Here is a 27,439-nt window from a genome sequence, read left to right as displayed (position 1 = left end):
AGAATATTCCAGGTGTTGAATAACCTGAACTAAACAGATTATTTTAAATATAAATAGCAACAAAATCTAAATCAAACATCAGCATATCTTTTATTGCATGTGCTGTATTTGTACTGCTTTTTCTCTTAGGCTTTCCAGCTCTGACTATTCCTATTTTCTTTTTCTTTAGCTCTAAAGCTGGTTATTGAAAATTTACTATTCTATAAAAAAACTATAGTTGTGCTGAATTGTAACTACTGTGCAAGCTTACATGGAGGTAAACTTTCTCAAAAGTGTCTAGGAATAGGCAAGAGACTAAGGGTTTGTACCAAGATCTCATACATGTTTCTCTCTGCTTACAACAGCCCAAATCTCTCATGATAAGGGATTAAGGCTGCAAAATCCTAGTGTATTTTTCCACCTGTGCACCTGGCCCAATTCAATTAGAAGTTGAACTCCATGAATAGGTGAGAGTCTGTACCCACTGCAGTGTACACACCCAATCAAGGGCATCATAATGGACCCAAACAAGGGAATCACAACGGACATTTCAGTCTCCGAAGTCCCAAAGTTGCTGGGCTGTGGGAGATCCATAGAGGATGCGTCCTTGATGGGTTCTTGGGCTTATATTGTATACAACACAGGTAAAACCAAGACTTCATAAAGGGCAAAGACTAATAATACATGTATGCTCTCGGAGAAAATCTGACTGGCATGCTGATACAGTGAACACCACATGAGGACAGCTAGAATAAATTATGGAGGGACACAACAGCTCAGGCAGATTAATTTCACTTTGAGCCTCTTCTAAAAAGTATGCCAGCATCTTTCAATGGATTGACTTTTAACGCTTTTAAAGGAGCCATACTGTATGCTGTGTCTGTCACGAAAGTTGCAAAGGAGATGTCCTTCAAATTTATCTCTTGATTCTTGTCCAACTGTTAAACAAGTGTCTTTTTCCAGAACCTGCTCTGCACTGGCTAGCTAATAAAAGCTCAGGAAACAAGAGAATAATTTCCTGTTTCTTATTTTTAACATATTCCATTACTGAATTAACATCTTATGATGATAACGTCATAACTTAATCTTATTTTTTTCCTTTATTTTGGGTTATGTTTTTAGCTGTACTGAAAAGTGATATCCAAAACAAGCTCTGGGAAAAATCTCTTTTCCACTGCTACCCTTTGCTAGAGCTGTACAAGATGTACAGGCTCTTTTATATGGCTGCTATAGTAGCCTTGCAGCCTCCAGCCAATTTTTACAAGTCATCTCAATTTTTTAGGAATTTATTTCAGTGCTACATCTGTAGTTCAGTACTAATTTTAGTCTGTTCCACACTGAAACAGGACTATGTAGTTCAATTCAGAAGGCTGATGAGGTTATTTCCTTTGCAGGAGGCTCTGCTGTCTTAAAGTCTTGTTTGGGAAAAAAAAAAAAAAAGGTGAGGCAAAGCTGCAAGGTGTAATAACATTTCCAAATTTAATCTCTATGAGTTAGAAAACTCAAAATAAGTTTGAGCACTTCTCTGTAAGTTTTAATTGCTCTGTTGTAGAAATATAGGGAATAAAGTGTAACTGCTACAATAGGAGCAGTAGTTATGTTAGTTTGGAGTACACAGAAATTTAATTAAAAAAATGAAAATGGAGAATCACATTGGATGGTAATTTATACCTGAAAGGACTTCAGTGAGACTCAGTGTGGTACAGCCCCTGCAGAGAGGAAGAACCGTAAAGTTCAGCCATTTCCCAAGTTTCCCCAAAAGCAAAGATCTGCTAGAGGACTGGCTGGCTGGCCTCCCTCCAACATGATTTTCTTCTAATGCTCACACATGGTTGTGTTCTGCTCTGAGAGATCTTGGTATTCAGTGTCTTCACCATTCTTTGGCACATTTTTTCTTATTCAAGCTCTGAGATAGGAGAAATCTCTTGATTCTATAGTTTGTCCCCTCGGTTGACCAGACTTTCCTTCTTTTCTTCTCCTGGTAACACAGATTCTGTTCCAGACCACATAGTGGTGACCTTTGCCACAAACAAGCTGAATCCACAAGGGTCGCATAACAGCAGGGCAACTTTTTCACTCTTTTGTAGACCTGCGGGCACATCAGTATCCTGTTGCCACATTAAATGTCTCCCTTGTATTGTGCTGCTTTGAAATCACAGCTTCCTTCTCTGGTTTGGTTTCCAAACCACAGGGACAGTTGCATTCTGTGAAAAGACAGGAAATAAGTGGAGAAATATTTTGTGGCTTCTTACACTTGCTTTGCACTGATCAAAATGCTGGCATGTGGAGGAGTAGTTTATTGTCCAGTTATACAGGGTATAAATCCACTTTTTCCAAACTCAGGTAACCTACTCTATACTTTTCTTAACAAACTGCTTGAAAACAGCTGCTTTTAAGTTATCAGAAGGAAATGCAGGTTACATATGTGAACCTACTTTCTTGGGAGCTCTGGGTGAACTGTGAATCCCACACTTGTTTCCAGGGGTGGCAAGTGCAGACTGTTCCCTCTCACACAAAAAGAAGGGCCTTCTAGGCTCTGGAAATAGTCCTGTCAAAACTGTGCAGATCAAAGTATATCATGAAGGCGTTGGGTGCTTGTGCCAAAAAAAAAAAAAAAAAAAAAAAAAAATCTCCTTAAAACTCTCATTTTGTTGAAGTTCTCTCTTGTGTGCTTCCCTGGGACTTCTCATTATTTTCCCAGCTTCAGTCAATCATATTTAACTCATTCACTCACCATCCTCCCCATGTAATTTCCCAATGAGGTTAGCAACAGTAAGTTGCTGTAATGATAAATAATAAAAAATCAACCCTTTTATGATTTGGTTGTTGCTTATTTTCCCTAGAGTATACCAATAAAACAAAAAGAGGTCCCCTGAGCAGCACACACGAGAATCTGGAATGCTTTTAAGTGTGACAGGTTAGAAGGGGCTCTTAGACAGAATGTCCAGCATTTTTTGAAAATAATTCCTTTGGGAAAATTCTAAATAATTCTTCATAATTAGAAATTCGTTACTTGCTGCAGTGGAATTAAAGCTACTTTATTATGCCAGTTGTTGAAGCAGCCTTTTGTTACATTAAAGACTAGTAAGCCACCAAACTGGTGCTGTGTTTCCTGGCTTTTCTGCTCATGCAAAACCACCAACGTCAAAGAGGATAACTTGTCCTAGAGCTGTCGTAATGCTCTATTGAATAAGATCAAGTCTTCAGCTATGTAACTACTTGTTTCATAGTCTTTTTATTAACCTCTATCCTTCATTTTGTTATCTGTTTAGGGAAAGAGTTGTCTGTGAGGACAACAGCCTGCAGGTAGGGCTTACTGGGAGAGGCAAGATGGCAAAGAGGGAAGGGGAACAGCTTGGGTGGCTCCTGTCCTTCTCCGTCTCCCTACCCATCCCTCCTTAGTTTCATCCTGTGTGGCACACAAATTCAGACACACAATGTGAGGTCTCACACACAGCCCAGTGCCCAGATCTGGATGGATCAGTGTTGGATCCAGTCCTTCTTATGTTTGTTTTATATTGTTGAAATGATTTATTCATAGTTTATGTATTGTATCATAAAATATGTGATGAGAAAGGTGTAGCAGCAATGAAAAAAATATACTCTGATGAAATACTTTCTGCATATTTTCTAAGAGGCACACAGTGCAAATAAAGCCCTCTGGGAACATGAAGGAGAAGAAAATGACTTGGAGCAGTCAGCATTGATTTACCAAGGGTAAATCACACCTGATCAACTTGATTATCTTCAATGGACTCCATCTGTGGTTTATGAGAGAAAGGAATACCAACAAAGATAGGAAAGGGTTGCTTAAACTAAGATAAGTAACATGCTAAATAAAGCCTAGACATGAAAAAATAAATGACTCTCTCATGGATTCCAAAAGGCAATGCAATGAGTTGTTCCTGTTCCAGACACACCTGAGTTGGTGTGTATGTAAAAGATAACTGCAAAAATCTTCCGCATCTCTCAGGAAGCTACTGGGATCAACTTCATCACTACCCACTGGATTTATGATCAGTTGTCTTAATTCTGAAACCATATCCAAAGGTGTTGCCTAAGTCAGCTTTGTAGTCAGCTACTTAGTCAGCTGTTACCTTTGGCCAAATGGACAACTGAATATTGAAACAACAGGAACACCTGAAGGGTTGATAGTTTAAAGTACATGACAAATTTTAAAGGAGGGTGCAACTAGGCAAACATGAGGAAGAAATCACAAAAACTGAAGGTCTTACACAGACCCAAGATACTTGACCTCTGCAAGAGCTTAATACTTCACATCCAGTTTTCTCCTTTCTTCATGGAACTTCATAATACTTTCATTTCCACCTCCATGTAAGAAAGAAAAAAAAAATCCATGAAAAAATAATAATAACTACTGCAAAAGAAAACAAACAAACAAACCAAATTCTAAATCTATTTAATGACATGCATGCAAATAAGAAAGGCATAATCCTCCTCCACACTTGCCAACCTCTATTAGCACATTAACTAAGTGTAAGCCAGACACGTAGTTTGTGTTTGTAACACAAAATGCATAGGAATTAGCAAAATAAATTGAATTGGGTGTTGACAGCTTGGGACATCTGCACATGTGATGTCACTGCCCCTGAGGGTAGCAGAGGTCCTGAGGGACAGCAAGTTAGTTTGCCCATGAATTCAGAGCAGAGGTAATTTACGTCTCTGTCATTGCTGGAGTGTGGGTCCAGATACAATCTAGAAAATGATTTAGGAGAAAATGGCTTACAACATCTGCTTTGTGAGGAAGTAAATGCTTTTGCAGCAATCCAGCAGTTCTGTTGGCACCTTGGACCAATGATACATGAAACATTTATAACTTCATAGGTCAAGAAAAAAGGCACCACCACCTCTTTGCTATAATTGCAGTATGTTATTGTGGAATGGAAATGCTCATAGTAGAGCATGCCATAGTCTTATTCCAGTCATAATTAGCAAGTAGCATACCAGTTCCTTCAATAATACGATGTATTTCAGGTTATCATGGCAGCATATATACTCGGTTTAGCAGTGTAACTTGGTCTGCTTTGTATTGAGGGACGCTGGTATCCCACATTGTAACTATTTGCTCAAATTAAAAACAAATCCAAATATATTTCAGTGATTTTTCATCTTTTTGTTTTTCCTGTCAAATGATTTTTTCATGGATATTTTGTGCAGTTTAGAGGAGGTGAGATCGACTTTGTGCTTTAAAGTGTAACTCCCATAGCAATTGTTTTTTAAACAACATTCTTGTATGTCTTTCTAGATGTAAAACTAATCTGAGAGGTCCTGTTGCACAAATAAAAAATTAGGAATGCTTCAGATTAAGGCAAATTTTGTACTGAAGTGGTGTGGAGTTGCATTCAGGACCCATTAAAGAATTATATGTACATGTCTTTGTAATGGCTCTTCAGTATTTCTGTTGGTACAAAATTAGTCCTGTCTCACAGACAATTATTATTACCACATATAAAGAAGAGTGAAACTAGATTGTAATTAAAATAAATATATCTGGTTAGGTTATCCAGTTTCCAGTGTGGAATTTAACAGTGCCTCTGTTGTAAGGATGGAATGGCATCTCAGCTGGTCCTGGCTTAGGACTGGTGCCTGCTGTCCATCTGGCAGTAAAGTGATAAAGAAGCAACAGCTGCTAAGGGGCATGGAGAACTTAATTGGAAGAGATATGCATGCCTGAAGTAGCTGGTATGACTGCTTGAAGAAGTAATATATGCCTGCTACCCCATGGCCATAGGCAGAATGCCAGGAAGGAGACAGTGGAGGAAGGAAAACATAAAACCACCCACTGTTAAGTGTAAAGAGGAAATAAAGGATGATGTTGAGCGTTACTACTGGGACCACACATAATGGTGAAAGCTAATGTTTTCCTAAAGATGGAACAGTATGATATATCTGTATGTTACTAAAGAATGCTATTTCACGAAGGAATACAAAGTACTTTGAAACAGAATTTTCAGAATGTTTAAAACAAACTGAGAAATATGAAGAAATTTGGGGAAAGTTTTCTTCTTGCACAAACTTATCATGGAATCATAGAATCATACAATATGCCAAGCTGGAAGGGACCCACAAGGATCATTGAGTCTAACTCCTGGGTCCCTGTAGGACCTCCCCAAAAAAATCAGACCATGTGTCTGAAAGCATTGTCCAAACACTTCTTGAAGTCCAGCAGCCTTGGTGCCTTGACCACTGCCCTGGGGAGCCTGTCCCAGTGCCCGACCACCCTCTAGGTTCAGACCCTTTCCCTAACCACTAGCCTGACCCTCCCCTGTCCCAGCTCCATGCCGTTCCCTCGGGTCCTGTCGCTGTCTCCAGAGAGCGGAGCTCAGCGCCTGCCCTCCGCCCTCCTTGTGAGGAAGCTGCAGGCCGCCATGAGGCCTCCCCTCAGCCTGCTCTACTCTGGGATGATCAAACCAAGGGACCTCAGCTACTCCTCACATGTCTTGCCCTCTAGAGCCTTCACCATCTTTACAACCCTCATTTGGACTCTCTCTAATAGTTTTATGTCCCAGTACTGCACACAGGACTCAAGGTGAGGCTGCACAGCACAGAGCAGAGCAGGACAATCCCTTGACCAACTAGCAATGCCATTCTTGATGCACCCCAGGTTACAGCTGGCCCTCCTGGACACCAAAGAATGCTGCTGGCTCATGTTCAACTTGCTGTTGACCAAAATCCCCAGATCCCTTTCTGTGGGGCTGATCTCCAGCATCTCAGCCCCCAGTCTGTACACATAGCCAGGGTTGTCCAGGTGAAGAATCCTAAACTTTCTTTTGAAAGAAAAAATATGTTCATCTTTGAACCTGTTATGGAAAATAACTCACAAAAATTAAATTTGTATAATAGAAGAAAAGAACTACTGGGATTTCAAATCCCAGTTTTTGTAATAACTAACTTTGTGTCTAACTTAACCCTCTGCCTTATTTCTATTTCTGTTCACAAGAAGTAAACAATCAAGCAAACACATTACCTCCTACATAGAGGTTTTTTAAAGACAGCCGGGTCAGTGTTGGAGAAAGCTTTTAAGGTGCGCTTTCAATGAAGAAGAAATTATCTCCCTGAGTTAGGACTTGCTACAATGGGTCATATAATAATTTGTGTTGCTTTGGGAGGAATAACGTGGAAAGACTGCATTTTGTGGCTGGGAACATCTTCCTGGGCTATCTTTGATATGCTGCTGATGCGTTTATTTTCTAAAGGGGTAGATGGGTTTGCAGGCTGCCTGTTTCATTTGACGACTTGGAAAGCACTTTAAAGCAGATTCATTCAAATGTATAATGTGCTTAATTTAATGCATGCATATTTTATAAAAGTAATTTTAAGTGCTCCAAGGGACAGATGGAGGCAATAAATCCAACAGTAAATGCTTATATAGTGTTTTGGGAAAGCAACATACGGGAAAGTCAGACGGTTGAAAGATTTGTTGTAGTCCAGTGGAAACTATTGAAGTTTGTTAAAGATTGAGCAGCAATGGTGTAGACGGCTTAAAACTCCTACCAACCACCTACACCAACAAACCCCAAATGCAGGTAAAGATCCGAGCTGAGGAAGAGATAAGCTGTAAAGCTCAGCAGTGGAAACCTCTGGATGCTTTCAAGTTTTGCAGAAGTCTATGCCCGAACATGTCTATCAGTGACATGCAGCTTTTCTGTTTGTTTAGTAATGCTGTAGCCAACTGTCTACAATTTTTATTTGAATTTTATTGGCTGCGGAAAGAGGGTAGACCAAAGTGCCTCCTTGTATGACTAAAATTCATGTCATGCTAAGTCTTTGCAAGATCAGCTTTGGGATCCTTTTTATTTTTTAGTTTTATCTAACAACATCATTTAAACCAGGTTTACTAAATAACCTTAGTTTAAACACATGCTTTCGGGTATCATTGTTAAAGCAGTTTAAATCAATCCTAGAATCAATACGTAGTTTCAACATGTCATAAGGTTTTTTAACACAGCTATTCCGGCTCTGTTGAGCTGAGTAAGAGGTTCAGTTTGGGAATGTTTGTTTTCAAAAGTCCAAATTGCCATGCACCTGGACTCCTACTTGCATAAGCTGTGTGCCCTATAGAGATCTGCTCTGTACACAGGTTTCATATTTAGCAAACACATTAATCTTAATTACTGTGTATAGGGTTGTCTCTTTCAGCCTTAGAGGTTCCTCCTCATTATACAAAAGCTGCCCTCAAGTGTAGAAAAGGGCACAAGGATGGTGCCCTGGACAAAGTACTTTGGGGCTGGAGAGAAGGATATAGCCCCTGTCCCTCTGTCATGTCTCTTGTAGCCTCTCATGCGTGACTCCATTTAGAGTTACCAAAGAGCATTTCTGTGTTTTCGGCACCTTTTGTGTCTTGAGGGGGATGGGGAAGAAAAAAAAAAAGAACACAGCCTTTTTTCACGTGGTTTACTATCAACATATTTTCTTTAAGTCCTGTTGGCTCTCGCTCTCTCATCTATTCATCTATCAATCATATTTGTTTGTATTCTCCGTCTGTCTCCTAAGCTGCTTGATGTGGAGCACCTCTTAGGAGTTCCTGAGTGTTTGCTAAGCCTGCTGTGGACTACGGAATGCTTCAAAAGAAAGAGAGGACACTCCAAGCCTTTAACAAAATCTTTATTTTGAGCCTAATGGATTGCTGCTCTTTCAACTATGTGGTGTTTGTGATCCCAGCTGTTAGAGGAGCTGTGTGGACACCAGATCACAGAAAAAGCTGGCAAGAAGTGGAGTCTTCCACACTTTCCATGTCTCAGTCTTAGCACTTAAGAGGTGAGACCACTTAGAATGGACTGGGAACCATTTTCTGAACTCAGCCATAATCTGCCACTCCTCTAAACACAGCAGAGGAGGGTTGGGCAGTGTGCCAAACTCTGACTTACAGGGCTTTGAGTTAAAATGTTCTTTTGCATGGGGCTAGGACCATAATAACTAGAATGGGAAGCAAATTAGGCTTTTTTTTTTTTTTAATTTATATTTTTTATTATTTTTCCACTGGTATCTAATGTAAAATATGAATGTACCCTCAGAGGAAGTTTGTACTCATTAGTTTGTCTGGCTGGAAACTAAGGAAAACAAACAATTTAATAGATATACTACAAGCAGGATTGTAAACATGTAGATTGATGTAACTGTGTTTTGTTGCAGTAACAGTGCCTGATATAGTGTAATGCTTAGACAAGAATTCTGCCATTGATTTTAGAAACTGGAAATTTTTCAATCCTCATCCTTCTTCAGAGGCATAAAAAAACAAAAAAACAAAAAAACAAAAAAACACAGCTCAATGCCTGCCGGCATTTACCACATTGTGGTTTCTCAGATAAAGGAATAACAACAAAGATGGGAAAGAGCGGCTTAAACTTCGCTACTTAAAAGCTAATTATAAATCAAGACAACATATAAAAAATAAATCCATTGAGCTTCTTTCTGATCTTTGACTACTGCAACTGAGATCAATGGCCTGCTTTGTACCAGCAAACTTTTAAATATGTGTTTGTTTATCCAACCCACAAACTCAAATACGATGTTCTGCTTCAGTGCTGCCTTGAAACTAATGTTAAAGCTGCTTGACAAAGCTTAACGGGAAAACTCAGTCAAATATTACTGTGCTGTTAAGCCAGAATCTTTGGATCTTGGGTTAACCTTTAATGGTAAATACTTTTACAAAAATCACTAGTCCAAAAATATAATGAGAAACTGACCTTCAGTTGATAACCTGCTAGAACTATACCCTTGCCATAGAAACAGTAAAAATGCAGTCTATTTTTCTTTGCTTTTCAACTCAGTCTAGAATGCTTTAAAATGAGATAGATATGTCTTTTACTCCTGGGATTGGGTTAAAAGTGTTGCAGATGTATCAAAACAAATGTGATAGCTTGTTGTAAGTTATGCTGCTAGAAAGCCATGGAAGCATGGGAATGTGGTACTACGGATATGTTAACATTTCCATTTTCCTAAACTCCTTCCATTAAAAGTGCCCTGACTATGGTATGTATTTAGATATGTTTCTTTTAGTTACTTTTAAGTGGAGAAGAGACTATGTAAGCAACCTCACCAAATTACTTTGCTAAAACAGTTACCTATTTCTTAAGTATGCTTTGCTCACCATGCATTATTTCATGTCATCTAAATGCATTTTGAAATGCATTTCAAACAAACCTTCCAAACAAAACAGCATTTCTAAACATTAGTGCTCTCAAGAACTTCATCAGGTATTGTGCTGCACGAGAACATAGAGTTCTCACTTGTGGCCCCAGTAAAAATAAGTAATTCCACAGTAAACATTGTGAGGTACATCCCACTTCTGCACAGTGCAATTCAGGAAGACAGTATAATAAGGTGTCTTTCTTCTACAGCTTACCTCTTTCCAGGGCTGCCAATGCTAGCTTGGTCCTCAAGACCATTTTCATGACTTCCAAACTTTTGGCTAGCTATACTACATTGCACCAACTGCCCCTGACTAATGTGGTCTTTTGGCAACAAAGCAGTCATCTAATGGAACGAAAAATAGGCGGAAGTTTCTTCTATTAACCTAAGGATATCCTTTTGTGAGAAAAAATCCCATGTGAGTCTTTAAAAAGAATTATCTTAAGCTTTCTGTTACTGAAACTGCTGAAAGCAGATATAAATGTACCAAGCATATCGCTGTATTTTTGCTTTATGTATAGGAAAGTTTTAGATTTCTCATTTACTCTTTCTTGGCTAGGACACTCCAAGGAATATCCTGTAAACCCTCACAAATTTCCATAGTTCAACTGAAATGGACTTGTTTAAGCTCTGGCACTATTTATAAAATATCTAATACCAGAGTGATGTCTCAGAATCTTCCCTTCAATGTAAATATGTCAGCACATTGCTTAATGCATTTAATTTTCTTCATGCCTTACATACAGCTCATACAGCTCTAGAAAATCTGTTTGTACTGTGTAGCTTCTTTTTTTTTTTTTTAATTGCTGTATTAACCACGTTTTCTGTACAAACATGTATGAAAATGCATCAAGTTTCCGAATTATAGGAGTTTATGACAGTAAATCAAATCATTGAATGATTTTAACATGATTGTATGGCACTCAGCTGGGCAGCTGGGACTATAAATAAAGTAATAAAGTTTCTAGTCCTATATGTAGACACTTAATCAATCAAGCTGCAAAATAACAGTCTGGATTCCCACTCTACGACTTAACAAATAGTACTCTCTATGGGCACATTCATTGAGTTTTATGGGTATTCCATTTTTTATGTTTATGTCTTTTATTTAAAAATTTAAATAGCTCCAGGTGAAAGCCATGCAAACTTTGTTACATCTCGATCAATATTTGTCCAAAAAACAAATGGATGATCCTAATGTGCTAATAGTGTTGATTTTGTTCTTCCACCTCCTGTTCCTGACACAACATCCGAACTACCACCTTTCACTGGATAATTAAAAAAAACATATAAAGCTACATGATAGCTTTTTATCCTTTAGCATTATCCTTCAGCATAGTTCTCATTCACTGACAAAGTTGTGAATGCAAATATAACATTCCTGACTGAACAGGCTAAATCAGTGGTGCCCAACCCGGAGCCTGCGGACCTACTTTGGTCTACCAGAATACCTTTTCTGGTCATAGCTTGCTCCTTGTTAATATTTTCCCCAAAATATTTGCAACTCATCCTCTGTTAAACAGCAAAATCTGCATTGCCTGCATGAGCAAAGTGTTGCTCCTTTCTCCATATGGACGTGGAGGACAAATGACAAGGAACACTGCAGATAAGATGGAGGCACTTCTGCTGACAAAATCAGTTTGCTGGGGTCAAAAAGCAGATAATCCTGACAAAAATATCCTGGACCTACAAAACAGGCCTGGAAGAAGACTCACATGATGAAACTTCTTCAATATCCAGTACAACCTACCACATCATGAGAGCACCTTCCTATAGAAACACATTTTCTTGGAGAAGGTGTCAAATTGAATTGCTGGCATATAGTAAAATAAAATATAAAGAGAGGAAAAAAAATACCTTAAATGATAGATGAAGTACCTCAACCTGAGGAAGTAAAGGAGTAGTCCCAACTGATGTAATGTAAATATTTAAACTCACATGTACTAAACCTGTAACTTTTATTTTGACTACTTCATATAATTTCTGAGGCATACAAGGCCAGATGTGTCTTTTTAAAGAACAGGTTAGACAACATTTGTTGGAAATTATTTACTAAATCAACTAACTTACTTGGAAAGTAAGAAAAAAAAAAAAAAAAAAAAAAGCTATCTTTTGGAGCACAGAATGTCCAGGAACAGTGTGCGCAAGAGCCAAGAGCTTGTGTTTTTTTTTTGCTTTTGTTTGTTTGTTTGTTTTGGTGGTGGTTGTTTTTTTTTTTTTTGTTTGTTTTATTTTGTTTTGTTTTATGTATAGTGATTAGTCTATCAAAAGCCAACTGCCTTCCCTTACAGATCTTGCCTTTCTTATATCATCAGTCCACTGCAACTACTTCATCCCTGCTATAGGAATACTTTATGACTCACTGACTAGTAAGTCTGAAAGGCGGACCATTTAGCCCAGCAGCTGGCAGTTTTTCAAGGGTGAGGTTGCTTTTTGGCCCCTTCAGATGATAAGAAAGTAGGCATGCTGGCAAGACTCGCAGGAGCCAGCCGATGCTGCCTCTCAGCTCTGTGGCTGCACTGGCTCTGCATGCAGGAGAGACTCCCAGTTCTGCTGGGCTCCTGCTGAACCCCCTGTGGCCTCGCTTGGATGTTTATCCCAAGATGTTTCAGTTCTTGCTTCGTGACCATGCTCAGCGTCACCCAAAATCTGTGTGCTGTCTTTGCTTCCTGAGCTGTCACTCCGAGGATCTGTATAATGAGGAGATTAGCCATTTTAGGGGAGGCAGTGGGTGAGATCAAGGAATTCTATCCTTCATCCTCAGGACAGTAGAAGAATCTCCACTAATGACCTAGATACAATAATTTTATAGATTGGAGTCTAATATCAGCACTGTAACTGAGGTGGGCCATTGTGTTACTCGTACACTTTTGCAGTCCTTTTTCAGATCTGCTTTCTGTGATTATAAATACAGAACCCTGCAACCTTCAGGAGTGGCAGCAGATGATTCATGACAGCTCTGAGCACAAGGTGATGCATTTTAAATGGAGAAATATAGGGGCAGTGTAAAGTATGCAACTCTGAAAGACGTTTCCACTCAGGCTTTTTCATTGCCTGTGGAAGCAAGGGTACTGAACAGAAATATAGACAAGCTGAATCTGCTTGTAAGTAATATGTGATCTTAGTATAAAACCAGAAATTAATATTTTATATTCTTGGTATTCTGCTGAACTTACCTTACCACTTCTCCCCAGTTTGCCTTACTGAAAGTGTAAGTATGCCCTTCATCCTTCATGAGCAGGGATGCTGGGTTTTCTTGACATTATCATTTATACATACCCTGCCTGTGTTTGCATCGTGAGAAAAGGGCACACACAAAATCAGATCATATTCAGATAGAGATAACAGGGAAAAAAAAAAAAAAGGAAAAAGAAAAAAAAAAAACACAACCGATTATGCCATGGGTATTTATCTGCAGCTTCCCTGCTGTACAGTCTGCCAGGATTGTTTCATTCTGCTGTGGTGCTCAAAGACATCTGTCATTTTCTTAGGCTGATTTGTTGGATTACCCAGGTTATATCATTTTGGGTGGCATATTTTGCAAGTGAACATATTTGTGGTATGTTCCTGAAGACACGTTCTTCATTTTGAGATTTGGGTATTTTTATTTTTTTTTTGTTTAATCATCTTTTAACCTTTACAACTCCCACACACATTCTCATTTTGTATCCGCTGGTAAATTTCCCAGCAGAAGAATATAACTCCACCGGAGCATATTGTACTTTTAAATGCTGTAAAGAAAACAGAACCCTTTCTGCACTGTGCTGTTGCTATCATTAGTAACGCCAGAGCAATAGCAAAGCGCGAAGCCCGCGAGCAGAGGCGAGGCTTCTGAGAAAACACCCATCTCAAATATGCCCTCCCTGCTTATTCAGGCCGCCCCATTCTTTCTATCAACAGCTCAAAACTCCAGCACAAATCATCCAAAAGTGTGTTGGAGCCTACAGGCACACGATGAGCGGTTGGGTGAGCTGGCTGCCCTCATTTCTGCAAGCAGCAGGATGCAGCTGTGCCAGAAGTCCCCTTGGGTGCCCAGGCCTGGGGCTGCTGGCTGAGGGTCCGTCTGTGCCCCAGGCTTGCTGGAGGCTGCTGGCTCCCCGTTTGGGGCTCTGTTGTCACCCCAAAACCCCAGATGCTGCCTGGTGGAGGTGTCTCTACTTTGTGGAGAGGCAGAAAATGGAGTGCTTGTGGAAGCCCATTCACGTAGAGGAGATGAGCGGCCAACACATCCCGGGGGGCTGGAAGCAACCGGCTAGTCAGAGCCTCCTCGAGCACACACTTCTGCCAGAAAACAGCCGGCTGCAGCCCCCCAGTTCAACCTCCTCCCTGACCAAAGGGCTGTGAGAAGCGGGCCGAGGAGCCCCCAGGGCACACAGGGGCCGATGGAGGGCTACGAGCCGGGGGGGAGGAGGCGGCGCCCGGGGCCGTGAGGCGAAGCCGAGGGGGCGGCTCCGGAGGCTCCCCCCGCCCGGCTGGGGCACACCCGGCCGGCTGGGCTGGGATGGGAGCGGGGCGGGCCGGGGCTGGGGGCGGAGCGGGGCGCTGCCTGCCGCCGAGCCCCGCGGCGGAGCGGAGCGGAGCGGGGCGCTGCCTGCCGCCTGCCGCCGCCCCCGGAGCGCAGCCTCCTCCCCATCCGCTGCCTGAGCGGCGTCCGGGGCTGCCACATCGGCACGGCCGCTCCGCCGGGCGCTTGCCGGAGCCGAGCGGGAGATGGGCGGCGCGGCCGAGGGGAGGCAGCGCGAAGGCGGCAGCGGCTGCGGTAGCAGCAGCAGCAGCGGCGGCGGCGGCGGCGGCCGAGAAGCAGCAGCCGAAGCGCGGCCCCTTCCCTCCCGCCCTCCCCGCTGCCGCTTCCCCGCCCCCGGCCGGCCCTCGGCCGGGCTCCGCCGCCCGCAGCGGGCCATGGCGGGGCGATGAGGGAGCGGCCGCCCCTGGCCGCGGGCTGCGCGGGGAGGCGGGGAGCGGCGGCAGGAGGAGGAGGAGGAGGAGGAGGCGGCGACGGCTTCGTCCCGGCGGAGGCGGCGGGGGCCGGCGGGCTGCTGCTGGGGCCTTACGGCGAGCAGGGCGGGCTGGCGCCGGCCGAGCTGCTGCTGTGCCAGCTGCCCGAGGCGGGCGGCGGAGGGGCCGGGCTGGCCGAGCCCCGGGGCTGGCGCTGCTCCTGCTGCCTGCTGGGCACCTGCTGGTGCAAGAGCTGCCTGGGCGTCTGCGTGCTGGCCGCGCTCTGCTTCGCCTCGCTGGCCCTGGTGCGCCAGTACCTGCGGGACCTGCTGCTGTGGGCCGAGAGCCTGGACAGCCTGGCCGGAGTGCTGCTCTTCACCGCCGGCTTCATCGTCGTGTCCTTCCCCTGCGGCTGGGGCTACATCCTGCTCAACGTGGCCGCCGGCTACCTCTACGGCTTCGTGCTGGGCATGGGGCTGATGGTGCTCGGCGTCCTCGTCGGCACCTTGGTGGCCCACGTGGCCTGCAGGCGGCTGCTGGCCCGCTGGGCGCTGGCCAGGATCCAGGGCAGCACGACGCTCAGCGCCGTCGTCCGCGTCGTGGAGGGCGGCAGCGGCCTCAAGGTGGTGGCCCTGGCCAGGCTCACACCCATCCCCTTCGGGCTGCAGAACGCCGTCTTCGCGGTGAGTCCTGCATGGGGCCAGCTGGAGGAAGCCGAGGAGCCTCGGTTCCCTTTAGCGGTGATAAAACTGAGCCCGCTGCCTCCTGCTAGCATCGCCGCGTGTCCCCGAGGAGACACGCTCTCTAGGTGCTTCGTTCGGTGGCACTGCCTGAGAGTTATGGTCTGCTTGCCCCCCTTTCGAGGCTTAAGCATTGGGAGGATGCACTGAGATGTTTTGTAGCAAAATCTGTGGAAGGACTTGGCAGCTTGTGTCTTGTAAAGTGATCCGCGTGGGTGGAAAAGTTGTATTTTCAAGAAGCCTCGTCTAAACTACTCCCTAACCTACTTAACATAAATGTTTGCATTGCAAAGAAAGCAGTGCGCAGATTAAAGTTCTTTGGTTGCTGTATGTATCATGCATCTAGCAAATCCATACATGGTGTTAAGTCCTTGCGTGTGAAAGAGGCAGCATGTTTTGGGCAGAGCAGTATGATACAGACACAGAGCTGGAAAGGGACTCGGTGCATCAGTGAAAGTGAGTTCAAATGAGTCTGGCAAAGGACTGGGTTGCTTTTCTTTCCTGCTTCTAGATGAAGATAGATGCATACTGTACAAATAATTTATTATTTAAAACTTGCAATCTTTCTGTCCTTTTTGATCATCTCAAAGGAGATAGTAAGGAAGGACACGGTGTATACCTTTTTGAGTCCACGCTGTTGATGAGGTGCCAATCTCAGACCTCAGCTCTTCCCAAATGCTTTGTCTAAAGAATCCGTTTCAGACTGTTGTACGCCTCGGTTGTGTCTGCTAACGTGGAGAAATCAAAACAAAGCACACCAGATTGGGCAATATTTTTAATGTTTAACAGTAACTCCTATGTGCTTTAAGGAAGAGACCCTATAAATAAACCATTTGGTCTGCCACTTTCTTACGGCACACTATCCTTTCCTCATTTGGAGTCCTAATTTTGAAGTGCTTGCTTAATCTTGAAGAATCAGCTGGTTGAAGTGAGTAGATTACTGAATACCAAGTTTCGTATTTAAGCAGAACTTAAGCTAGTTCATCCACAGAATATTCAGGGTTTCCCCTGCACACCAAATAAACGATCACTGTGTATAAAATTAATAGCAGATGTGGGTGCTGGGGCATTAGTCTCAAGAGCTGTAGCCACTTATTTCAAGTAGATCCTTTAACCATTTCGTTGTTAGGAATGAGAAGAATCTCATTTCATTTATGTTTTATATACTCCTCTGTATTGTTGTGGGACTGAGGATGCAGACGTGGCCAGTGGGACGAGAGCAGCAGGGAGCAGGGCACGCAGCTCTGCCTGGGACCCTCCCGAGCCTGATGAAGCTTTTACGCCGGGACCCTTTCAATGGCTGGGAGCTGTCATGCTTTGGTTTTCCATAGCTCCTGGGTCTCACCCGAAGTAGTCAGCAGTGCTGTATCAGAAGAGAGCAGAGAATTACCAAATTAAAATGATTTCCTTCCGGGCCTAACCATTCTGCTATGTCTGGAAACAATTCAGCAGAGTAGTCAGGCCAGTGTAATATTATAATGATGCTGTAAATCAGTATTTTGTATTCTCAGAGCACTGCGAGCTAAGTAATTTTCTTACTGAGGTTTCAGTGTAAAAATAACAAATAGGAAATGAGATGAAACTAGATTCTTGAGTAAGTCAAATAACTTGGATGTTGCCTGCTAAAATTAGTTTGGGGAGTTGCATTTATTACTCCTGATTTATTACTTTACAGCTTAGTCAAATAACGTAGTGTTCAATCTTTAATTGAGAACATTTAACATGAACTGCTACATTACTGAAAAATAAGAATGTTGCACCAAATCTGGGATTTCAAAGCTCTTTCTCACTTTGAGTCAAGTTTAAGGTATGTGTGAAATACAGAAGTCTACCAACATAGACTTAGCTGTGATTTCTTTGAAAACTGACTTATTTGAAAACTTAATGCACTACTTAAATTTAAAATGCAAGGGGGTTTGGGGTGTCCTAGCCGTCCATTTGTTCCCTGTGCTAACTACTTAAGCAATGAATTTGAAAAGGTTTGTTCTTAATAGTGAAGAAGAGTGAACTGAAGTCTTTAGAAAACTTAAGTATCTTTTAATTTTCCATCAGTCTGGTTTACGCTTGTTTTCTGTATTCATGTTTATAATTAAACTGGTGAGACTGAGTGACTGGTGATACTTGAATGAAAGGGAAGGGAGGAAGTGACACATGAGGTCTGGGGACCAAGTGATAACCTCGAGGTGAGAAGGGTCATCTGCGGGGCTGGCACACACCGTGTGCTGAGTGCTGTGGGCAGCTGCAATTGCAGGGAAATTTATGGGAAGAAGGAAGAGAGCTTCCTGGCATTTGACTAGTGATAGGATCATATTTTTGAAACAGTGTTAAGTAGAAAATTTCTTTTTAAGAAACAGGAATTTCTTCTTAGCTTTTCACCAGGCGGACACAAACTCCTTGAGGCCATTCTGCGCTTCTCTGGGAAAGCACTGAGAATTGGGAGCAGCAGAGTAATATATTTACATGCCTTTTCTGGAAAACCTTGGGACTTGTAAAATGAAAGCATGTTTGTATATTTCTTTGAGTGGGTTTTGCTTATTTCTTGCTCCTGTAACGTGCTGCCAGGGTGGCCAGTGCTGTGCTGATAGCTCCTGGTGAAGTGTTTGTTTGCCCATGCACAGCCCTCTCCCCTCTGCAACCCTGAACATTTTGAAGGTAGGTCTGGATGGGGGCATGGTATGCAGGTTATCACCTCCTTCCAGCTAGTGGGTCCCTGGTGACAGATACATGCAAACTGATTATCTGCAGTACCTGGTGTAGCGTAGATCAGAATTCATAATTATTTTTTTTCTTTTCTGAGAGGGGTGTGATGTAGGAGAGGTAAGCTGACTAAACACTTTAGTGTCCAAGTGAATGTCTCCGGTTCCAGAAATATTTCACTAATACTTCTCAGAGTTCAAAAAATGTTAAGTGCTTTGCAGGCACATATGCAGCCTGCTTACTTTGCTTGTTGGAGAGTTGGTAGCTATTTTTTGGTTCTTCTTGTTCTGTACCCTTTTTTTTTTTTTTTTTTTTTTTTCCTCGAGTAAGTGAAAAGCATCAGTATTGTCTTTTGCTCTCAGCTGCTAAGCCTACCTGATCTGAAACACGTGGACTCAGGAATTCAGGAGAGGGAAGTCTGCAGCAGTCCCCAGAGGCATGTGACCCCCTAACAGCATCCTGACACAAGCATTTGTTTTTTGACAGAAACGAACCAAAGGGGTCAGCTGCAAAGAAAGCACAAAATTTTTTATCAGACAAAGCCTGTCCAGGGCTCAGTGGGAGAGTTTCTGTTTAACACTGTTGTTAACAGAGCAGTTAGTTTGTTCTTAAATTTATTTTAACATGTTGCTACAGCCTGTAACACAGATGTAGCCATGCTTGCTTTGGGATTTTGGTGTTATTTTTTTGCTGACGTGAGCTTTCCCTAGAAACACTAGGAGCCTCTGTTTGGCGGTGTGGCACACAGACTGCAGTTTGGCAGACCTCTAGAACAGGTACAAGTTTGCAGAAGGAAAGATAAGCCGTAAGTTTTACTGAAAATGTCTCTTTTTTTTTTTTTTTTTTTTTTCAGGTAGGGACACCATCTGTTTCTTACCCTTTCTGGGGGAAGCGATACTGATGTAGATCTAAAACCCACAAACCAGGAGTTAAAAGGACACCTACAGACTCTTTCTTTCCTCTCATTATCTCTCCTTTTAGTGGGATGCACAAATCACAGTCCAGCGTGTCTGTTGGCAGCCTCTCCTTCATTTGGAAGCTGTCTCTCTCGTGGCCCAGAGTGTCCGGATGCTTTAGGACAGATGTGCAAACACACTCCTCTGCAACTAGAGTGTCCTTAATACATATTCAGAAATGAAAGAGGTGCCCAGGAGTGTTAAAGCAATCTTTGGGAACTTTCCCAGCTCCATTAGATCTAATGACAGTGTCCTACTTAGCAAATTTTGCCTCAGCATTAGTATATCAGAGACTTTTAATAGCAGTTCTTTCATTCTCTTGGCAATAAGGGAAGTTTTGGTTATGTATCCCTATTACATGGCCCAGATTACTATTTTTTTTTTTTTTAACTATTTTGAAAGCATCAGTCAAATATGAAGTTCTGACATGATTATGTAGCACTTTTTCATTAGAAATCTAAATTAAACTTGGGTAGAGAAGGAAATATATTATTTGTGTTGCTGATATATATTTAAGTCCATGGGAGCTGTAATTTGCAGCGTGAAGATTGGAATTGGCTTATTGGATCTTATTCCCATGAATTATTCTTGATCTTCATGCTCCATTGCATTTTCCTCCTCCATTGCCCTTCCTTCTCCCTAAAACTTTCCACTCATAGTGCTTAGAGCTGCGAGAATCCAGCATTGTGACTTTCATAGTAATCAAAGTTTATTTTAAGAATAGTATGATGAAATAAATAACTTCGCTGCTATTCTCTTGTCTTCATCATTGTACAGAACTGTCAAGGTCAATAATTTCCATGTAGACTCCCAGTGTTAGGAGCTGTTCTTAATTAGAACTTGTTTTATTATTATTTGATCAACTGAATAGTCTAGAAAACTCATTAGATGGCTTGTTTCAAAATCGCCTTTTCTATAGACATTTTATTTTTAACCCATTGTTTCATTCTGTTTTCATTTTCTTGCATAAATCTATATTGGACTCTTGGATCTTGATTTTAGCATTTTTCAGTGGCTGCTGATAGTTAGCTAGTGCTATGTAAGTTGTTCCATATAAACTGTCCATGTAAGGGCTACAAAGAGAAATTTCTCAGCAAAGAGATGAAGATCTCTTGAAATGTTACTCATTTTTTTTTCCAGGAAAAAATAACAGGAACTATAGTCATATTTACTGTTTTGTTCACTAATCGAAGTTTGATATAAAATAACCTTTGGTAGATAATCTTCATGATGCCTATTTATATATCTATAGACATATAATCAATATACATATATATATCTTAAAGAGAGATATAACTCCAATTGCAGAGGCAAATTGTATCTGCCATTCTGTTTACCTTGATCTTATTTAGTACAGTGACTTTTTGAACAATTACCTCTTTTATTAGTTGCCATACTTGTAAAACCCATAGGAAATAGATGATATACATCAATTTTTGCTTTAGACTTTCACTTTTGGTAAAATACTTTCTTCGCAGTCTCATAAATTGCAGGGCTCTGTTCACCATGAAGAAATAAACATCTCAAGCGAACGGTGTAATTGCATCCTTACTTACGACTTTTGCACAGAGATATTGTTTAATGTACGATGAAATTAAATAAAATGTAGTAACTTTAAAAAGGCCAGATGAAAACTAGCCACATATTGTTTTATTGTGTTCTCTGACAGTGAAAAGTTTGTTTTTATTTTTTGGCACAGATGTTTCTGGGAGAGGCGGTCTAATTGGTTACACATGTAGGTTGTGCTGTGGCTTCTTACATTATTTTTTTTTTTTTGATAGGTTACAGATTTGTCCCTACCCAGCTACTTGATGGCTTCTTCAGTTGGGCTGCTTCCTACTCAGCTCCTGAACTCATACTTGGGCACTACCTTGCGTACCATGGAGGATGTGATCGCAGAACAAAGTGTTAGTGGCTATTTTATATTCAGTTTACAGGTAAGTTAATACGAGGGGTTTCATAGAGTTTGGTAACAGTAATGTCACTCTGTGTCCACCTTCATAAGTGATTACTCTTAGAAACAGTCTTCTACTTGTTTGGGAACATTCTTTATCCCTTTTATTTGTTGTTCATCTGCCGTACCAGTGGGATTTGAGATAGGATTTTGCTTCTGGAGGTAGTAGGCAAGCTTTCTCCCTATAGCATTGTCTCTTCAAGTCACTGAATCTTCACTTTGAAGACTGTGCTCTTAGGAATGTCTATGAGATGTAGAGATTTTGCACTGCTGGTTTCTCTTTGAGATTGTAGAGCCTCCAGCATAAAAGAGCTGGGTTATAGGATGTGCGGGGCAGATGCTTGTCTCAAGTATTAGGAGCTGCTCTCTGTTGGCATAACAACTCCCTAGTCTGCGGCAGCCGACCTCCTGCAGTCTGAGAGCCGAGCCGTGGTGTATGGTATTGAAAAGTAGCAGGTGTTTTAGAAGTGTTTAATTTATAACTTTGGTATTTTCAGTAGATTGTGTAAAGCTGAGGTGACACTCATTTTTCACGGGCATAATGACTGCTTGATAACCCAGACAGACAGGTTTCCAGTGTTCTGCTTTCTTTTGGTTTTGTTTTTTTCCCGTTAAAGTTTAATTCTGTCATACCTCATGTGATACAAAGCAGAACTTGCTCAGTGTTCTCTTTTTCTATTTCTGCCACAATTTCATCCTGTCAAGTTTTTTTTCTGTTGCCCTCTGCGGTAATCTCCTGCCGAATTTTAGACTTGTCAAACCACCCCTACACAAAAGTCTGTGTGCTCCCAGCTGTAATATGCTTAGGGTGCTTTGACCCAGAACCTGTGCCATGTTCACCGTTAACACTGAACACTTTCAGTTTTGCGTAGGTCTTTAGGATGAAAGGTACTGTGGAAGTATATTACTAATGCCTACACCAAAATATCCTAATTTTGCAAGGAGGTAAATTAATCAGAAGTGCACAGTACCTTTTGATGAGCTTAGCTGATGAAATAATTAGTCAGTAAATCTTAGGGATAAGCCTGAAGTTGGAGACAATTGCAAGCATAAAGGTAATGAACATATCAGAACAAGATTATATATTAAAGCCTTCTCTGACATTGTTGGCACTTCTAGGTTGTGTTAGACCAGCAGTTACCATGGTTTGCTGACTTGCAGTTCGTGCTGCAGTCATTTATCTTCCTCCTTTTATGATCACAAAGCTGATGTTTAACAGTGCTAAGATAAAACACTAACTATGACCATTTTAACCCATCACCCTCCTGAAACTTGTATGTTCTTAAGTGGAACTTAGGAATGGAACACATTTACGTGTTGTTTTGTGTTATTTATCTGTTGTTGGAACACATTTAGAGTCTTAGTAGAAATATTTGAGTATTAAAAATGCATTTGTGCATGTAAGGTAAATACTTTCAATAGATCAAATTGAAAATAAGTGGTACTTGATTAATTTTAATTTTAGTTGTGAAGTGTTATTTCAGGAGTTAGTAGTTTTTAGTGGTCTTTCCTGTGTCGTTCCCACCCCCCCCTTAAGTTTGTTTGTTTGTTTGTTTGTTTGTTTTATAATGACATTGACTCTTCTTTGTGGTTATGTGGGTTGCCAGTGCAGTTTAACTTGGTCAGGTAAGTGCAAGTTGAAAGTTTGAACAGAAGTGCTCACCACCTTGAGAGCAGTTCTTAAGAACTAACTGAGTAAGGCAAGGGGAGCCCATTAGCGGAGAAATTACTGATGTTCTCCCATTTTTTTTCTCAGGCATCTGCCTGGTGCTTTGCCTGGCTGTGTGGCTTTGATGGGACTTTGGCTTAGTAAAATCCTTCACGTTTCACGGTTGTCTGTGTGTACATTTTTAAAATTATTCATCTAGGCAACTGAGGCTACTGGTTTCAAACTAGTCAAGGTTAAATATTTGGGTAAGGTTTTAGAATAGAATATTTAGAATAATTCAGAACATGGTATCCATAGTCTCTTTTTGACATTTCAGTTGGCGGTCTTTTGAATCCTGTAACTTGAATTAGTGAAGGGAATAGTTTTCACCAGAAGCAATGAGCAGGCTGCCCAGAGAGTGGTCAAGTCTTCATCCTTGGAAGGTTTCAAGACCTGAATGGAAAAAAGTCCTGAGCAACCTGGTCTGATCTCACAGCTAGTCTGCTCTGAGCAGCAGGTTGGGCTAGAGATTCCAATATGCCTTCCTTGTGCAATTACACTATGGCCATACTTGTCAGTCCTTTTACTCTGTAATATTCTAGCGTCTTTGATGCCATGCTGACAGATGTTTTAAGTGATGGTCCTTAATGTCTTGGAAAACATAGCCCTACCAATTAATGAAGTTCAGATTTTGGACTCCAGACCTTTGTTTATGTTTATTTGCAACAGAACATAAAGTTCTATTTTGTTTTCTTTTTTTAAAGAAAGTTATGGATTTCAGCTAGTTTTATAAAACATTTTTTTAAAGTCAGAAGATTTTACTTCTTTTAAAGGGACTGTCATTATGAGACAGCTTGATTTTATTCAAGGATTTATATATTTTTAAGGAGGATTTTCAGATTTTTCAGAAGACTGTAACCAGTGTTTTATTGAAACCAAAGGCTGACTCTCAGAAGTGTAGTCCATGCTAATGTCATTAAACAAGTGATTTCTAAGCAAAAGTTGTCCTGGCTTATTCCTTGTGATTTCTATGGTGAAAGTTTAAAAAATTCTTAATAATATGATACTGAGCAAAAAAAATGTAAACTAGAATTCTTACTTTTGGATTATATTTCCTCCTAAAACAAAAAAAATGAACATCTGTTCCTCCCCAGAGCCCATCCTTTAGAAAGCAAGTACAACCCATACAGGCTCCTGTAAGTTGCTCAGAAACTGTGACTCTGTCCTATTTTTTCCTGATGTCTGAGAAGCAGCACTGCTGCTTTTTGCAGTCTTCCGTGCTGGCGGGGCAAGGACAAGAAGTTTTACTTCCTTTTCTCTGCATCATCCTGCCTCTGCTGTTTGGCAAGTTGCAGATAACCATTATCATTTTAACCTATTATTCATGTGATTTCTGGAAAATAGCTTTCTTGCTTTCTAGTGGTACACTGCCATTTTTTTTGTGGAGTTAGGTTTGCCAAGAGATATGGTGTGGGGAGTTTGCTTTCTAAAAGGATATGGGGGGACGATGGAAACACACAACCTCTATCTTCAAATCAAATTAACACTGAAGTTCTCTGTATTGTCTGCGTTTTGGTATGCTAGTAGCAGTATAAATTGACTTAGAACTACTTGTTGGTTAAGTTCATCTGCCTTTCAATGTATGAAGTATTAAGTCAATAGATGCCTCCATGAATCTTTACATTGATGACTTTGTTTTGTTCTAAACGGTTGCTCTGTATTCATGCTTACAGTTCATATAGCCTATATCACTCCTTTGTTTTATTTGCAGATTGTTATCAGCATAGGACTTATGTTTTACGTTGTTCACCGAGCTCAAGTGGAACTGAACGCAGCTATTGTAGCGTGTGAGATGGAAATGAAGACATCTCTTGTTAAAGACTGTCAGCCGAGCATCGGTGGTTCAATGACCTACTGCAACAAAAGGACAGTGGCGTTCTCTGGGGGAGGTGTCAATATTGTGTGATTTCAAGTATTAATAAAGTAAGGTTTTGTGAACCTAAGCTATTGCCTAGAAATATCTATGGACAATTCAACTAGCTTTGAAAAAAAAGAATTCAAATGGTTACAGGTTGTACTATGGCACAAACCAACTGACCAGCTCTTGAATTGCACGTGGGGTGACTTCTAGCAAAAAATGGAAGATGGTGAAGTAACTTAAGATGTAAATGCAAGTCTGGCTGCACCTTTGGTCATTTATTATGCCTATCATGGCCTGTAGTCTGCACTTTAGTTTTTTTGTTTATTTTCTTTGCTCCTATAAACTGAGAAATGCTTCTATAAACTGAGAAAAGTAGCACAGAGGTAAATATTTTTCTGCTTAGCATTATTTATAAGGCTGAATAATTATATGCAGTAGAACTTTATTACTGATAAAGATGAATGAGAAAGTACGCAATTCAATGTATGTTATCCTTGAATGTGCTTTTGCTTCCAGACCTTGGAGTGTATTATTTTGCTAATGATGGGACCATTTGGCTTTTCCTTCATTTCTGACTGGGGGGGCAGGGGGAAAGAGAGAACCCTATATAAAATTTTGGTTGAATGTATTTTTGTAAGTCATTGAAAATGTTGCAGAGCCATGCATATGTATTCACACAAGCTTAAATCCTACATTGTGGGACTGAAGTGCTCTTAAATAACATTTTAAGTTACACTGTGTAATATGCAAAGGAAAAGGGAAAATGCAGATGTTATAATAGATTGCAGTGACTAGCACTATTTGAAGGAAACTTCATGAACTAGCTAACTGTTGAATTGGTTTTACCACCTTGGTGATTGTAACAAAGGGCTGTTCCATGTTAATCCTATTTATAAATACTTTTGATTGATGTTTTGCAGCTCACATACCTGCATATAATAAGGCTTCCAGAACAGGGAGCTAAATCTATCCTTCAAACAAAAAGTATGAGATATAACACTACTAATCTTACATGAAGGTGGCCTTTATTTTATAAGTAAACCCCTCCCTCCCTTTAAAAAGCTTTAAAAATTCAGTTGGTATTTTTTTCTAAAAGTTTTACTTTTTTTTTTTTTAAAGACGCAATCTATTATAAATTTCATCACAGTGAAGAAATGAAAACTAGAGGTTTTCTTTGGAAAAATAAATAATCCAGTAATGGAGGAGGACAGTAATGTCTTTGAGACTCAGGAATTCTGACTCCATTTTTGCAAGACAACACTGTATTGGATAATGCTCCTTTTATGCGTGCTATGGACTGTTTTTCACTGCATTTGAACAGACTAGATAACCTGGTAATAATTCCTGTGTGTGTGTATGCATGTATCTGTGTGGGCAAAAGGAAATCAATAACACCTGAAGGTGACATGTTGTGTGTGTGAGTTTCCTGTAGATATACACACCAATGTTCAATTGCTCAAACACACACAAGTCATCTGACACAACAATAATGTGTTACTTATTTTGTAGTTATTTTTGTGTAAGTTTTTGAGGATGCTTTCAGTCTTCGTGTTATTTTCTAACAAAACATGACTGTGCCTCCTTTTTGTAAGGCTGTTTGTAGGGTCCAGCCATTTTTGTCTTGTTGAAAACAATAGGTCTTCAAGGTAGATGGGAAGCAGAGATCTGGTAGCCTTTGGCAGTCTTATTGTGAGGATGTACAGTACGTGGATAACTTGACAGCTAAGCATTCCTTGGTAGTAAAATTCAATTTTGTTATTTAAATGTGTATCCTTTGCAGACGGCTGTTCTTGGGTCTTGTGACCTTAGGAACTAAACTAGTTAAATATCAAAGTTCAGATTGTCTCCTTTTTTGTTTGTTTTTTAAAAAAAGACAATCTGTATATACCTGGAAGTGTTCATTTACACATCTCTGCCTCTGACAGCTCCTGTGTGAAAACAAGAGAGCCAGATAACTTTTGATGGCGTTATTTGTCATCACAGTATGATTGAGCCCTTTCTTAACTAAACTTTTTAAAAGTGTTTTATTCCTTGGAATTCAACAATCCTTGAATAAGTGAACTGATCTGAACTTTGCTCCATCTTGATAAAACAGCAGTAGTGTTATGAAGAGGTTTTCTCTTTCCGTTTTTTAACTAACTTAAGGTTGTGTTGACTATTCAAGAACATTTCCCAAATATGTATTTTGAAGTGCTTTTATTTCCATGACACTTTGTAACCAGAGTAACTTCACTATGTGAACACTTTTGTAGTATGGAACTAGTTCTTAAGACTTTTGCATTTTGCTTGATACTTGTAATATTTGTGTACAAGTTAATGGGAAATGTGCATTAAAAGGAACTTTTCTGTACCATGCCAATCATAATTTTATACAATAAATTCACTCCAATTTCTTTAAAGAGATATGTATTAAATGTCTAGGTCTCTACAAAGCAGTAGCTGGAAATAAGGTGCAAT

At 40.8% G+C, this 27,439-nt stretch overlaps 1 protein-coding gene across 1 annotated transcript; it reads left to right on the top strand.

Moving 5' to 3' along the window:
- Window positions 1–496: 496 nt before the first annotated feature.
- TMEM64 (transmembrane protein 64) lies at window positions 497–27,381 on the top strand. The gene is given in 6 exon segments (XM_032181144.1): window positions 497–623; window positions 14,777–14,850; window positions 14,852–15,096; window positions 15,098–15,749; window positions 21,241–21,396; window positions 24,833–27,381. Coding segments are annotated over 6 exon segments (1,449 nt in total). The 3' UTR covers window positions 25,028–27,381.
- The last annotated feature ends 58 nt before the right edge of the window (window positions 27,382–27,439 follow it).

This window comes from Aythya fuligula, chromosome 2, assembly GCF_009819795.1.
Source record: "Aythya fuligula isolate bAytFul2 chromosome 2, bAytFul2.pri, whole genome shotgun sequence".
NCBI lineage: Eukaryota > Metazoa > Chordata > Aves > Anseriformes > Anatidae > Aythya > Aythya fuligula.
Note: the sequence above shows the minus strand (reverse complement) of the source record. Positions and strands in the feature narration are given on the sequence as shown.